This window comes from Bolinopsis microptera, chromosome 3, assembly GCF_026151205.1.
Source record: "Bolinopsis microptera isolate Bmic1 chromosome 3, MBARI_Bmic_1.0, whole genome shotgun sequence".
In the NCBI taxonomy this organism is placed as follows: domain Eukaryota; kingdom Metazoa; phylum Ctenophora; class Tentaculata; order Lobata; family Bolinopsidae; genus Bolinopsis; species Bolinopsis microptera.
Genome location: NC_087074.1, coordinates 6,575,991 through 6,588,326, shown reverse-complemented (window position 1 = coordinate 6,588,326; position 12,336 = coordinate 6,575,991). Strand labels below are relative to the sequence as shown.

General features: G+C 37.4%; 1 protein-coding gene across 2 annotated transcripts in view; it reads right to left on the bottom strand.

Annotated features, from left to right (window-relative positions):
* The window catches only part of LOC134813455 (adenylate cyclase type 8-like), an 89,014-nt gene that overhangs the window by 60,225 nt on the left and 16,453 nt on the right, over window positions 1-12,336 (bottom strand). Inside the window, exons 1-8 of one of the 2 annotated variants that reach the window (XM_063821250.1) lie at window positions 11,167-11,194; window positions 2,990-3,103; window positions 2,775-2,836; window positions 2,247-2,367; window positions 1,821-2,014; window positions 1,565-1,642; window positions 1,264-1,324; window positions 683-800 (exon numbers count right to left, since the gene is read on the bottom strand). In XM_063821250.1, coding sequence (XP_063677320.1) covers window positions 683-800; window positions 1,264-1,324; window positions 1,565-1,642; window positions 1,821-2,014; window positions 2,247-2,367; window positions 2,775-2,836; window positions 2,990-3,053 — 698 coding nt within the window. In that variant the 5' untranslated portion in view covers window positions 3,054-3,103; window positions 11,167-11,194. Of the gene's footprint in view, window positions 1-682; window positions 801-1,263; window positions 1,325-1,564; window positions 1,643-1,820; window positions 2,015-2,246; window positions 2,368-2,774; window positions 2,837-2,989; window positions 3,104-11,166; window positions 11,195-12,336 lie in introns of those variants that run through there. The other variant, XM_063821249.1, reaches the window with a different exon arrangement.

Here is a 12,336-nt window from a genome sequence, read left to right as displayed (position 1 = left end):
GAGACGCTTGACAGGTTATTTGAGAGGATTTGGGATCATGTGAACCTCTCTATACCGGATTATTTCTACACCGTGCACTTAGAGAGTTGACTCCATTTATTTACCCCATTTAACAATAACCATTTTACCAATTAACTAAACCAGTAATTACCTATATATGGCATTCTATTTAAGTAAGCAAAGCGCAGTACAATCGTAAAGAAATGCCAGGAGAACATCACAACTTTACAGATAATAATAATATGGGAAAAAACTAATAAACCCAACTCAAGTGACTAAACCTGATAACACCTTCAAAAGCAGCGCGTCACTAATTTAAGTGGAATTTGAACTGTATTGGTCCCGTTGCGTCATGTATATTCCCAGTGGGATACTGTTGTTATTAGTACGGAGTTAAAGCTGGCTAACACTCCCAGACTCTAGCATCACCAGTGCGTCTGTTTATTATAGTACCGGACATTTTAATACAAAATTTAATGACTTTTAAATTGAAATAAATGGTGTTATGTATAAAGGAAATAACAATTATTATAACATTAAAATATGGTGTAAAAGCAATTTATATAGCTTTTAATATTATAGCTGTGTTGTTTTTCAAGGTAACCAGGGCAAAAATAGAATTTCATTTAGCGATGAAAAACTTTTTAAATCAGTGATAAGTACGACACAATGTGTAACTTACGATGTGAGCTCGTCGTAGAATCTGGTGGACGCCCCCACGAGGTTAACTCCAAGCAGAGTGAGTAAATAAAACACACACTGTACAGGCTCTGAGTCGGCCGATAGGTCTGAATCTAAATCTGAGGAAGAAAGAGTTTGTTTTAGTAGTACTGATAATTAGTAGTGATACACAGAGATTTAAATAGTGTATTCTTTAAATAACATTTTATTCTTTTGCATAAAATTGTAATTGTAATTAATCGAGAGCCGTGGTTCCTGCCATTAAAAGGCGGAATTGTACATTTGTTTCAAATTTAAATAACAAGGTACAAGTTATAAATAGAACGTTAGTGTTATATACAAATATATTCAATTTAGAATTCTGTAAATAATATCCGCATAATACTATAATATGACACTATAGATATATCATAACAATATGTATCTTATTACAAATATTTAGTAAATATTTCAGTAAATACAGTAAATATTTTAGTAACTTACGCGTATATAAAAAGTAAATATTTTAGTAAGCATTTTAGTAAATACAGTAATAAACTAATTAACTAATGAACTAATTAACTAATTTACTAATTGACTTACGCGTATATAAAAAGACTCCCACAGAGTATAACACTCCAGCTACTATCAAAAACAATAACGGCTGAAATAAAATATTGTTAGCTAAATACACAAATCGCTAATACTGCCATTTTCAAACATGTGGTGACAATAAGTAATAACCTCAACATTATTTCTTATGAGATACCATGAAAATCCAACACACTGCTTTAAAACTCATGATAAGGTGACAGAAAATCCCAGGAGAGATCTCTTAAATATTTGGTAAGATGTGACGCTCGACACTAATTAAAGCTAAAGTTACTTGAAAATATCCACTTACTAAGTATAACAGGGTGTATGATATCAAAATAGGGCAACTCCAAACAAATGTCAGATACAGAGGACTCAGTGTGTCCCTCTGAGAAATTATTGTTATTAAAATGGGACAAAAGATTGGTTGCATTAACAATAATTGAATTTATAATAGGATTAGTAAATTGTGATAGTATTGATAAATAAAAATGATTAGAAACTTGGTTTTTAAAAACAGTACACAGTAAATATTGTGAAATAACAGAAACTGAACAGAAACTCACCCCAAAATAGAGAATGGTGAAGGAAGGTATGAATCCGACAATAAGGGTGAAGAAGGAGGAGACATGGAGTGAATGGTGTGAGAGCGTGTGAGAGATGACAATAAGTCCCAAGTTAGCAGCCGTGGCGGCTACTGTTGCGTAGAACAGCTGCAAACTAATGTCCTTGTCATTATCTTTATCTACTGTTGCAAATCCTGGACAGAATGAAGCTGTCAGTATGTTAACAGCTGAATTAACAGTAGATTTCAGAAAATTTCACAGAGGTAAAATCTTGATGCAATATCAGAATCTCATTTTTTGTTAGCAGGGAAATAAATTGACCCGACCCTACAAAGTATTCTTACTACGAAATAAGATTAGTTTTACTATTAAGTATAAAGTTATATATACTAAAATCTTCTAACAGTTATAATGTTCAATACTCACGTATGGCAAAGTAGATGACGAGAATTAACGATAGTATAAAGTAGAGAGTGGAAGCAAGCTGAATATTCCATTTTCTCTCTGAAACTGAACAGATCTGGTACTGTTTCTCTACATCCTTTTTCTGCGGATGTTTTAAAGTTTAATATGTGTTTAAAACAAAAATAGAAATCTTTTGCTATATAAAACATATATAATGCAACATTTCATAATTGCTCTTTAAAATACGTGGAGGACTTTAACCGTAAAAGTGGTCACATAAGTGGTCACATACTAGAGTTGAAGAGTTCCCTTGCTCAAAGTCATTTGATAATCCAGCGAGAAAAAAACACACAAAGGTATTTTGAGTCCTTCAAAATTACACAGTGTAACATCTCAACATGCTAATTCATTCTGCACTTGTAAACTACAGCATGGGGGACGAGTGAGCAGTTTATCATCATTAGATTAGGTACAATTGTAATCTGATCAGTGAAGGAGCAGGAACACTAAGGTTACATGTGTGGTGTGGTCAATGACCAGGACCCGTACCTGGAAGCTAAGGTCGAGGCAGTGTCCATTGTGCCACGTGTATTTGGGACTGCAGTCGTACTCTGAAATTATTGATGTTATAAGGAATGGAAGATTAGGAAAGTCTAATTATGATGTAAAATTTAGAAAGAGCATTGCTTTGTTTGCACATTTCTCAATTATTGGCATTATATATTTAGACTTCTACAATGGCCATGGGGGTTTTAAACACTCACCTAAACATGTAAGAGGCTTGTAGTTCTTGTTGTTGGCTATAATCTTATGCCGATAATATGGCATCTTCTCATTTTGCCGTGTTTCCGCCTTACATAGCTCCTAATTAGCGTGCTGCAAGGCACTTTCAGTCAGAACAGAATGTCAGGATAATCAAAAGTGATTTGAATTACCCCAGAAAGTGATAAAAATGTATCAACGTTATTGATTGATTGAAATAAATTTTCCTGCACATACAGAATGAATGGTTAATAATTTAATATATATGTAGACCAAGCTCTGTGCACGGGATGCTTCCTGGAAGAATCCAGTTCTTTTAGCGGGGCACCCTACCTAAAGCCAAATTGAGATATAATAATCATATTCCTAGGGAAATAATCAGAAATCGAATACCAATCAAATAATATGATATATAGGAGTAGTAACCATATTTACTATGCAAAATGCCCCAACCTCATAGTGTAAATTTATATAAAATTCAAATTCCATACCACCACTAAACCCCAACATGAACAGTCAACACAACAGCCCAAGCAAAATTAAATAACTTCTTATATACTGTCATACTACAAATTAATTAAACATTTGAAATCTGTTAACCAGAGAATAAATTTCTAAACCTAATGCAAGTGAAATAATTTAGATGCAATAATGAATGCCTAATATGAGTATCATCTGTCAATGTCCTTGTAGAACAGTCCTTGTAGAACAGTCTACAGTACTCATCTTCCTCAAAATCTAAGCTCTCCACCCAAATCAGTCATAACATGAGGGAAGAATTCGTGAATACCTGGAAAGCTGCCAAGGCCTCCTCGCCAAAACTAGAATTCTATAACTTAATTAAACATGATTTCGAACCAGAGGCATACCTACGAATTATCAAAATACCGGATGTTCGAAAAAGTCTGACAAGGTTTTGTATCAGCTGCCACAACCTCTACATCGAAAGGGGCAGATACGAAACCCCCCTTGTACCAAGAGAAGAACGTTGGTGCACCTACTGCTTTTTCAGCAAAGGGCTCAAGCCTATTGAGGACGAAAGTCACGTATTGATTGACTGTTTGCTCTACTCCTCAGTTAGGGAAAAATTCAATTTCCATCCCCTAAACATTACTGACCTAGTCGGTTTGCTCTCCAACAAAACTCTAGATCCTACCACACTCACTGCCACAGCAAGAGCAATCCATTCAATTCTCTCTGTGAACAAAAATTATACAGCCTACTATAAGAGCCCAGATTTCCACTCAAATACTGGCAAGTGCATAATGCTATAGGACCTTAAAATAAGATTGAACCATACAAACTCGATTTATCTATTTTTCTAAAACTAGCATTATATAACATTTCTAAATTATCCCTACACACTTGTAAATAATTAGAATTGTGTAACTTAAATTATTTCAGAATTACAACTATTGTGTACTCAATAAAGTAATTATCACTTTTGTATCCTTGTATCCTTGTATCCTTGTATCCTATGAGTAACTAATATAGAAGGAAAAAAAACAGGAAGTTGTCGTCTGTTGGAAAATAAATATTTATACCGGCCAAAGTCATGGGTCCTTAAACCATAATTCATAACTGCAATCCTCTAGTCCAGGCACAAACTACACAATATTTAATGAATTTATTTCAGAGCAGATATATAATAACATAAACCCGCCACGCAAAGGGTTTATATAACAGATCATCCCGCGCTAGCGGGATGATCTGATAAACACATACGAGTGCGCGCAGCGCACGAGTTTTGTGTTAATATGTAATCCCGAAGCGCCAGCTGAGGGATTACATTTATTTAGCCCTGAGCGTGAAGTGTTTATGGATTATAATTATCTCCGGCGATTTCGACAAGGGATTTATACTTTAGAAGAGAGTGATAAAAAAGCAGTTCATCAATCTGAATGTCAAACCGATCTGTCATAGTGGAGCAATAGCTTGAACGTTAGCAGGAACAAGAGCTGGAAGGAGAGCAAGCAAAACAATACTATATTTTTAGGGCACGGACAAGGGTAGCTGGCTAGTCGCCAACTTCTCACGCCACGCGTTGGAGAAATTCCAAGAATTAGCTGCTTTGGCAACGTTCCCAGGAATTTGCGTGTAAAAGAAGTGGACGGTTACGATGTTTCATATCACGTGGTGCGCTTTCGTGTCACGTGGTATAGATTCGGCGTATGCTATTGGTGGCACGTGGTACGCACGTGACGCGCCCACGTGATCGCGCGTCTAACTGTTCTACTATTATCGAGTTCTAATCAGCAGTATCATTGATTATTGTAAGTCGGAGAATTGAATGATAAACATCAGTTACGACTAAAAAGCGGGCCGGGTTTATACAAATTTCCGGGGCGGGATGATATCACCTTGAGATGTTTATCTAACAGCGGGCCGGGCTGAGTGATAATATGATCCCGCGTCGAAATCCCGGAGATATTTATAGTCCTTTTAACCGAAAATGCTGACAATTTAAACTTTGTCTGACATAATTGACAGCAATTTAAGTTTATAGGCCTAATTCGAAACTCTGCTCTGAAAGTTTCAAATGATCCATTAAATTAATCTAAATCCAAAACTTTATGAAAAACTATTAAAGAAAAAAAAACAAATCAATGGTGAATAACTGTGAATATATTATATAGATTAAATTGGTATTTACGATAAATTAAATACAAGTCTGATACTATGATATATTATAGTCATTATGTAAGTGCAGTGATAATAATAATAATTCTATACAGTTACATAATTGAAACAATTATGGCCCCTTATTGTGGGCAGAGTATGTGTCTTTATTGAATTGTCCTGATATAAACTTATCTGAGTGACTGCATTAAAATAATTTAAGGTGAGTTCTCTTAAAACTTTAAGACAATAGGAATAAATACTAGGACCTAATAAAATGAAAACAAAATGCAGCCATCTAATTTGTTGTTGAGCTTTCTCTTCTCCTACGGTTGACTAGAGGAACCATCCTGGCGAGTATTAGGAACTTAGACCATTACAAATACCGTGCTGTAAGTTTGCAAGGCATGTGGACTAAGTGGGTCGAGAGTACTCAACTTGAAAGTGGGTGTTGAGAATCCTCAACTATACTAAAGATAATGATGTTCAGAAGATGAGGCAGTAGAGTGAGTAGTAGAGGCTGAAGAAGAATAAATGTCACAAGAGATGAGCACTATAATAATCATCTTTATGATAGTTCACCAATGGCAATTTGTGCTAGAGAGCGGAAGGCAGTGATGCTGTTATCACTATCATCTCTTAAGATAGACCATGATGGTTGGTCATTAAAGGAATGGTCCTGCAGGGTTTCCCTGTAAGAGCAGCTGCACAGTGGACAGTAGAAGAGTCTGTGATAATTGGTGTCCAATACCTTACAATTTGGACACTGAGGGTCGCAGTTGTTGGCTACCCTTGCCTGGAAGGCTGCAAAGGTGATGTCATGGCCATGTAGGAGAGACATAACCTTAGTATCCGTGTTTCTGCTTGAGTAGCGAGGAAATAATCTTTTGCTCCTTTCATCAATGTTATCCAGTATCTGACCCTCACTCTGATTTATTCTTGGGTTCAGCAGGAGATGTTTATTCCAAGTAAACTCCATGAAGCGGATTATTTCTTCTTTTGAGTAGCTGACAACATCGTTCTGGACACTAGTCAGAAGGTCTATTTTGCTTCTGTTTAGTTCTTTAGACCCAGTTTTCCACGTTAGAAACTTACGTATCTCGTCAATATGGTGCTGGTATCGGTGGGCCTTTGCCTCCTCTAGCTGCAAGATGAGCCCTTGCATAAATAGGTCACTTGTAAGTGCTTTTATTATAAATTTTATAGTGACCATCTTGTAGGATATCTCAAGGGGTGGAATCCCAAGCGCAACAGAGGTCAAATCTTTGGGAGGATGGTGAGTGGCCCCGCTTATCTTCAAGAGGACCCTGGCATAAAAGTCTTTGAAAGTGTCGAGGTTATCTTTTAGCCATATAGGAGCAGCATATAGAAGTTTTGTGAGTACCACTGTTCTGAAGAGCATTCTGAGTGAGCTTGTATTCAGACCTCTGTGGCGGGTGGAGTTTTGGGTGATCCTGTGCCAGGCAAACCAGCATTGCTTGAGTTTGAATTTTGCGTGACCCTTGAATGTGAGCTTGTTGTCGATTGTTAATCCGAGAACAGTTGATTGATACGTATAGGTTATGGGTCTGCTGCCAATAATTAACGGACTTAAGGTTGTGACATCAGGTGCAGTTGAGGATGCTGGTGCGATCATTATGCACTCGGTTTTGTTTTTATCACAGTTCGGGATTAGTTTCCATTTACTGCACCAGACATGAAGGTATTTGCACATCAGCTGCATTATCCGGTGAGCACATATAGGATCCATGTGGGATACTGCTATGCTTCCATCGTCCGCATATTTGAATAGACTTGAGTTAGAGCTGCATTCCAGTGGAAGCTGGTCCTTACATAACATATCCGAGATGTAGAGGATAAATAGCAGAGGTGCAAGGACAGAGCCTTGGGGAAGCCCAAACCATCCACATGAGCGTTGGAATCCGAGACTGTTGTCAACCCTCAGCCGTACTTTGCGAGACAACAGGAAGTTATTGATTATCCGCAAGATTTTTCCTTGTATTTGGTATTTGTTGAGCTTGAAAACCAGGCCTTTCACCCATACACTATCAAATGCTTTACTAAAGTCGATACATAGTAGGAAAGTAGTGAGTTTTTTCCTCTTGCATGCATCTAGAGTAGCAACTAATTTATAAAGATACCTTGCAGTATTTCTTTGAGGTCTAAAGCCTTCTTGTTCTTCGTCGAGTAAGCCCTCTAGTTCACAATGGAGCTTTATTCTTCGTTCCAAGATCTTTTCTAGAAGCTTTCCAACATATGATGATATCGATATTGGTCTGTAAGCAGAGGGGTTCATGTAATTTTCCTTCCCATCCTTTTTGATGAAAGTGACATTGGATACGTCCCAGACCCATATACCAGTGTCAAGGACAAGATCAAAAAGTTTTGTTAGGATATGAAGAGCTGACACAGGCAGATGTTTAAGGATTCTTGGATGAAGATCGTCAGTGTCAAAACTTTTAGCACTGCTATTTTGAGCCTTTAGTGCCGAGGTAACTTCCTCTAGGCCTATTTTTCCATTCAAGTGATCATTAATTACTGGGTCTAGTTGGTCAGAAGAGAACTGGGTGGATATAATGTTGTCATAGCAGCTATCGATATCCTGTTCGAAAATACGATCAAAACTGCCTCCATTCATGTGTTCACCAGAGAAGAATGATTTGTACAGGATGTTTTCTTTCTGAGTTCTGTCAGAGTGGAGAATGCCACCATCCATGAGGTTTCCCATGTACTCGTTAGACTTATTGGTCAATGTCTTCTTATAATTTTTCCAGAATGTTTGAGATTGTGCAACATTGAGATTTTCCAGTTTTTGATGAATCCATTTGTTTTTTTCGGATATCAAGGTATTAGAGAACTCCTCCTTTGCTTGTTTGTGGAGGGAGACGTTATGCGGTGTGTAGCTGGTTTTCATCGTTTCCTGCGCAGCTTGAAGAGTTCGTGAGAGGTCTGTAAGGAGAGAGTTCCAAAAAGGTTTTGAGTGGATGCTGGCTTTCTTGAGAGGGATCCACTGATTACCAATTGCAGATAAAGTGTTTTTGAAGTCTTGCCACAGCTTTAGATGGTCTATGTAAGAGTTGATCCTACCAGTTATTCCAAGGAGAAGGGACCTGTTTAGTGATTCACGCCAAGCATTCCAGTCTGTTTTTCAAGGTCCCAGTAAAGAAGAGGAGATGCAATTTGAGCAGTTTGTGCATGACAGAATTGGTGGATGATTGGTAAGTGACCTCTATTAGGAGCACCTGTGAAAAGTTCACTTTCACTGTCAATACTGGACGATTGGTATAGCCTACATACTTTGCCCTTCAACAAAGCAAGGTCAATGATACTCCCACCATTATGGGAAACAAATGTATTGGTATTCGGAGTAATGCATGTCAGATTATGCTGACCAATAAATGAGTTCAGCTGTCTTCCACGATCGGTTGAGATGATATCTCCCCAGGAGATGTGTCTGCTGTTGAAGTCACCGAGAATTATTATATCTTTGATATTGAGCTTGGAGCAGTATTGTAGAGCTTTAGTGATGTTGGTTAGTGCTGAGCTCAAATTGTTTGGAGAGGTTAGGGAGTGGTTTATGTATATGTTACCTATCATAACTACCGTTGAATTGTACCTAACTGTGACCCAAAGTGCATCAGTGGTTGTGTCTTGAAGCTCACTGATTTGTTGTGGAACAAGTCTTGGGGCAACATTGGTGGACACTCCTCTGCTGTTGTTCACCGAAAATGTGTCGAGATTATGAAAGGTATTTAAGTGGGGTTTGGAGTTATCCAACAAAGTTTCCTGTAGAGCCAAAATGTCATTTTTGAACTTAAAGTTGAATCTATCAATTGCTGTAATAGACCTGTTTGATAGCCCACTGACATTTATTTGACAGATATGAAGACTTCCGTTGATTTTAGTGCAGTGAGAAGGTGTGTGTGGGAAGAAAAAAAGGAAAATAGGGGGAGCAAAAAGGAAAATAGTGACCTCAAATTTAAAAAGACTAGTAGACCCAATCTGTTTTTACCTGTAAAGGGAGTCCATTCCAAAGTATATGGGTTCTGTAGAAAAATGATTTTGCCAGTGGACTATTTAAGGTAGTGGTGGTGTGTGAATTCTGACTTAGCTTAAGTAAAATTGATGACACAATAGAGAAACTGTTGAGATGTCAACATCTTAGTCGAGAAGTACCCTGACATAAAGAGAGATAATGAGCCAGTGACACAGGAATTAAATTGTTTAAAAAGTTGTGAACAAAAATATGAGAGCACAGATAGGGAGTTCAGGGTTAAGATGTGATGAAACATTGCGGCTTGCGAATCGGTACTGTTCTACAGATCAGGAACCTGGACACTGAGGCTCAAGAAAAAAGATTGGGCGGGACATATGACAAAGATGTTGCGTACGATGCTGGGTAATTCATAGAAGGACAAGATCAGCAATGTTACTTTATATGGTAGCCAACCAAAGTTGTCAAACACAGGAATTACGAATAGCCGGACACTGCATAATCAGACATCCTGAGCTACTGGCCAGTGAATTAGTCTTATGAGAACCTTTGCATGGTAGAGCAGAGTAATCCGTAAGGCCGACCGAGACAAGAGGAACTGTGAACCCTGATACAGGACAGGGATATATCGATGGGGTCATCTGGCGAAGATCGGACTTAGTTCCGACCTATTAGTATAAGTAGTTACTATTTTGCTTTAAATATAACATCAAACATGAAAATATCTGATAAACAAATCTGCATGGACAAATGTTATTAATGTCTCCAAGTAAAAACAATGATATCATAGGTATTTGGAAGTAGAAGACCATTAACCTTGCATTCAACACTGCACCCACTCTTAAAAATACCCTTTCCTGGCTGTGGGTTCCACATACTCCAAGGATTCACGTCTAACCTAGCTCCATCCGCTTTATTGGCCCATGCAGGACGTTGTGTCCCGCTGAAAAGGAAGGAGGAAAGGCTCGATTTTTATGCCTTTGCACTTAGTAGTTTGTAAGAGCTCAGCTAGCATATTTTTCAAATAATTGTGACGAAGGGAGATCTGTCCTTCCCGTTTGCATGTAAATATATAATTCATTAAGTTATTAATTCCACAAAAAATATAGACATCTCTTTGCTGACTCTTTATGATGTGGTTTCATTACATTTGGTTTGCATAAGTAATGAGTAAAGGACTCGAGTTGGTCACCTTAAACAATTTGACCCATAATTTTAAATGTGTTATGTATATATTAAGGCACTGTCTAGAATGTCTATTCTTAAAGCATATTAAACTTGATGGGTCAAAGCAACGTTGTCATATGTTGTATCGTAGTAAAACGACAATGGTGAATGGGGGTCACGACGTGCTACAAACATATATTACATTACAATAGCCAACGAAAAAATAATGTAAATCAAAATTATGTATCAAATTGATATTTTCACTATAGCAAGATTTATTGCATATTAGTGCTTTTCATTCAAACAAGTAAAAACGAATCTTTTATGTCATGTTTCCAGGGTTTGGACTGGAATTGCCCGCTTAAAGAACTTCCATCGCGTTACATTACATAATTTTCTCAATAAATGTAATAGATTTGTAGTGTTGTAATTAGTTTAAAACTATGTTTTTAAGTTCATCAGTAGCTTGACTCATTGCAGCAAATATAATTAATTTTTAACCACCTTTCTGAGTTACCAGGCTTTCTCTGAATCAATGTTATAATTGTTTTTTCGAAAAGGAAGTAATAAACTGTTTGATGGTTTATGGTTTACCTTTCTCGCGTATATCTCAACACTCAAAGAAAAAAGAAGAAAGAAACAATTATGTGTATAGATAATGATGCGCCTGGTAATAAACAATAATGCAACAATGTGAAATATTTAAAAGGATTTATTAAAGATGTAAAATCTCTTAAAATTCAATTATTGTACTATAATTTTAATATTGTAGCGCAATTTAATTTACGATGTCAATTCATCGCAGCTCGGCGAGACCCAGTATGCAGTAGCGCATTTCGCCGATCTAGCGAGGTGGTGGTTGTGAAAAGTTAAGCATAATTGAGTGCGCGGCGCGGCCCAGTAACCTCCATCGCCCTAAAAAAGTGCGATCATGCTCATTGGATGTTATTATACCTGGGTACCTCAGGCTATCATGTTCATAAACAAACAGAAATTTGGCGGAATGATAGGCTGAGCGCGGCCCAGTAATGGGTGTTAGAGCGCACGTGACTAGCATTCACGTGATCGTTCAGAACTGCAATTACAGCCGCTGGGTTAGATTGTAAAATCTGATTATTTGATTGTAAAATCGAATAAACGTGCATACTTGCGCGTTTTAGAGGGTTCAATTACGCCAGGCTATGTATATTAACAAAATAGCCTGGGGTCGGCCCCAGGTAACGGAATGAAAAGCTGAGCGCCGCGCCCAGCAAGCGTCGATGGTCGAGCTGCGAAAAATTGACAGTTGACATCGTCATTCGTCAATTAATTTTAATAATGATGTTTTAAATATAGATATGTTAAAAAGTTTATAAAGGCTAAACATCCGTGTACTTATAAGTTTTGAGGGTTTTTAATTCAACTAATATTTTTATTTAATATCGCCCTTTATTCTGTAAAATTTATTTCCGTACGCGCGGCGTATTACCGGGCGGCGCTCAGCCTGTCATTCCGCCGAATCTTTATTATGTTTATGAACATAATAGGCTGGGGTCCCCAGGTAATTATACGCGTACTGTAAAAAACATT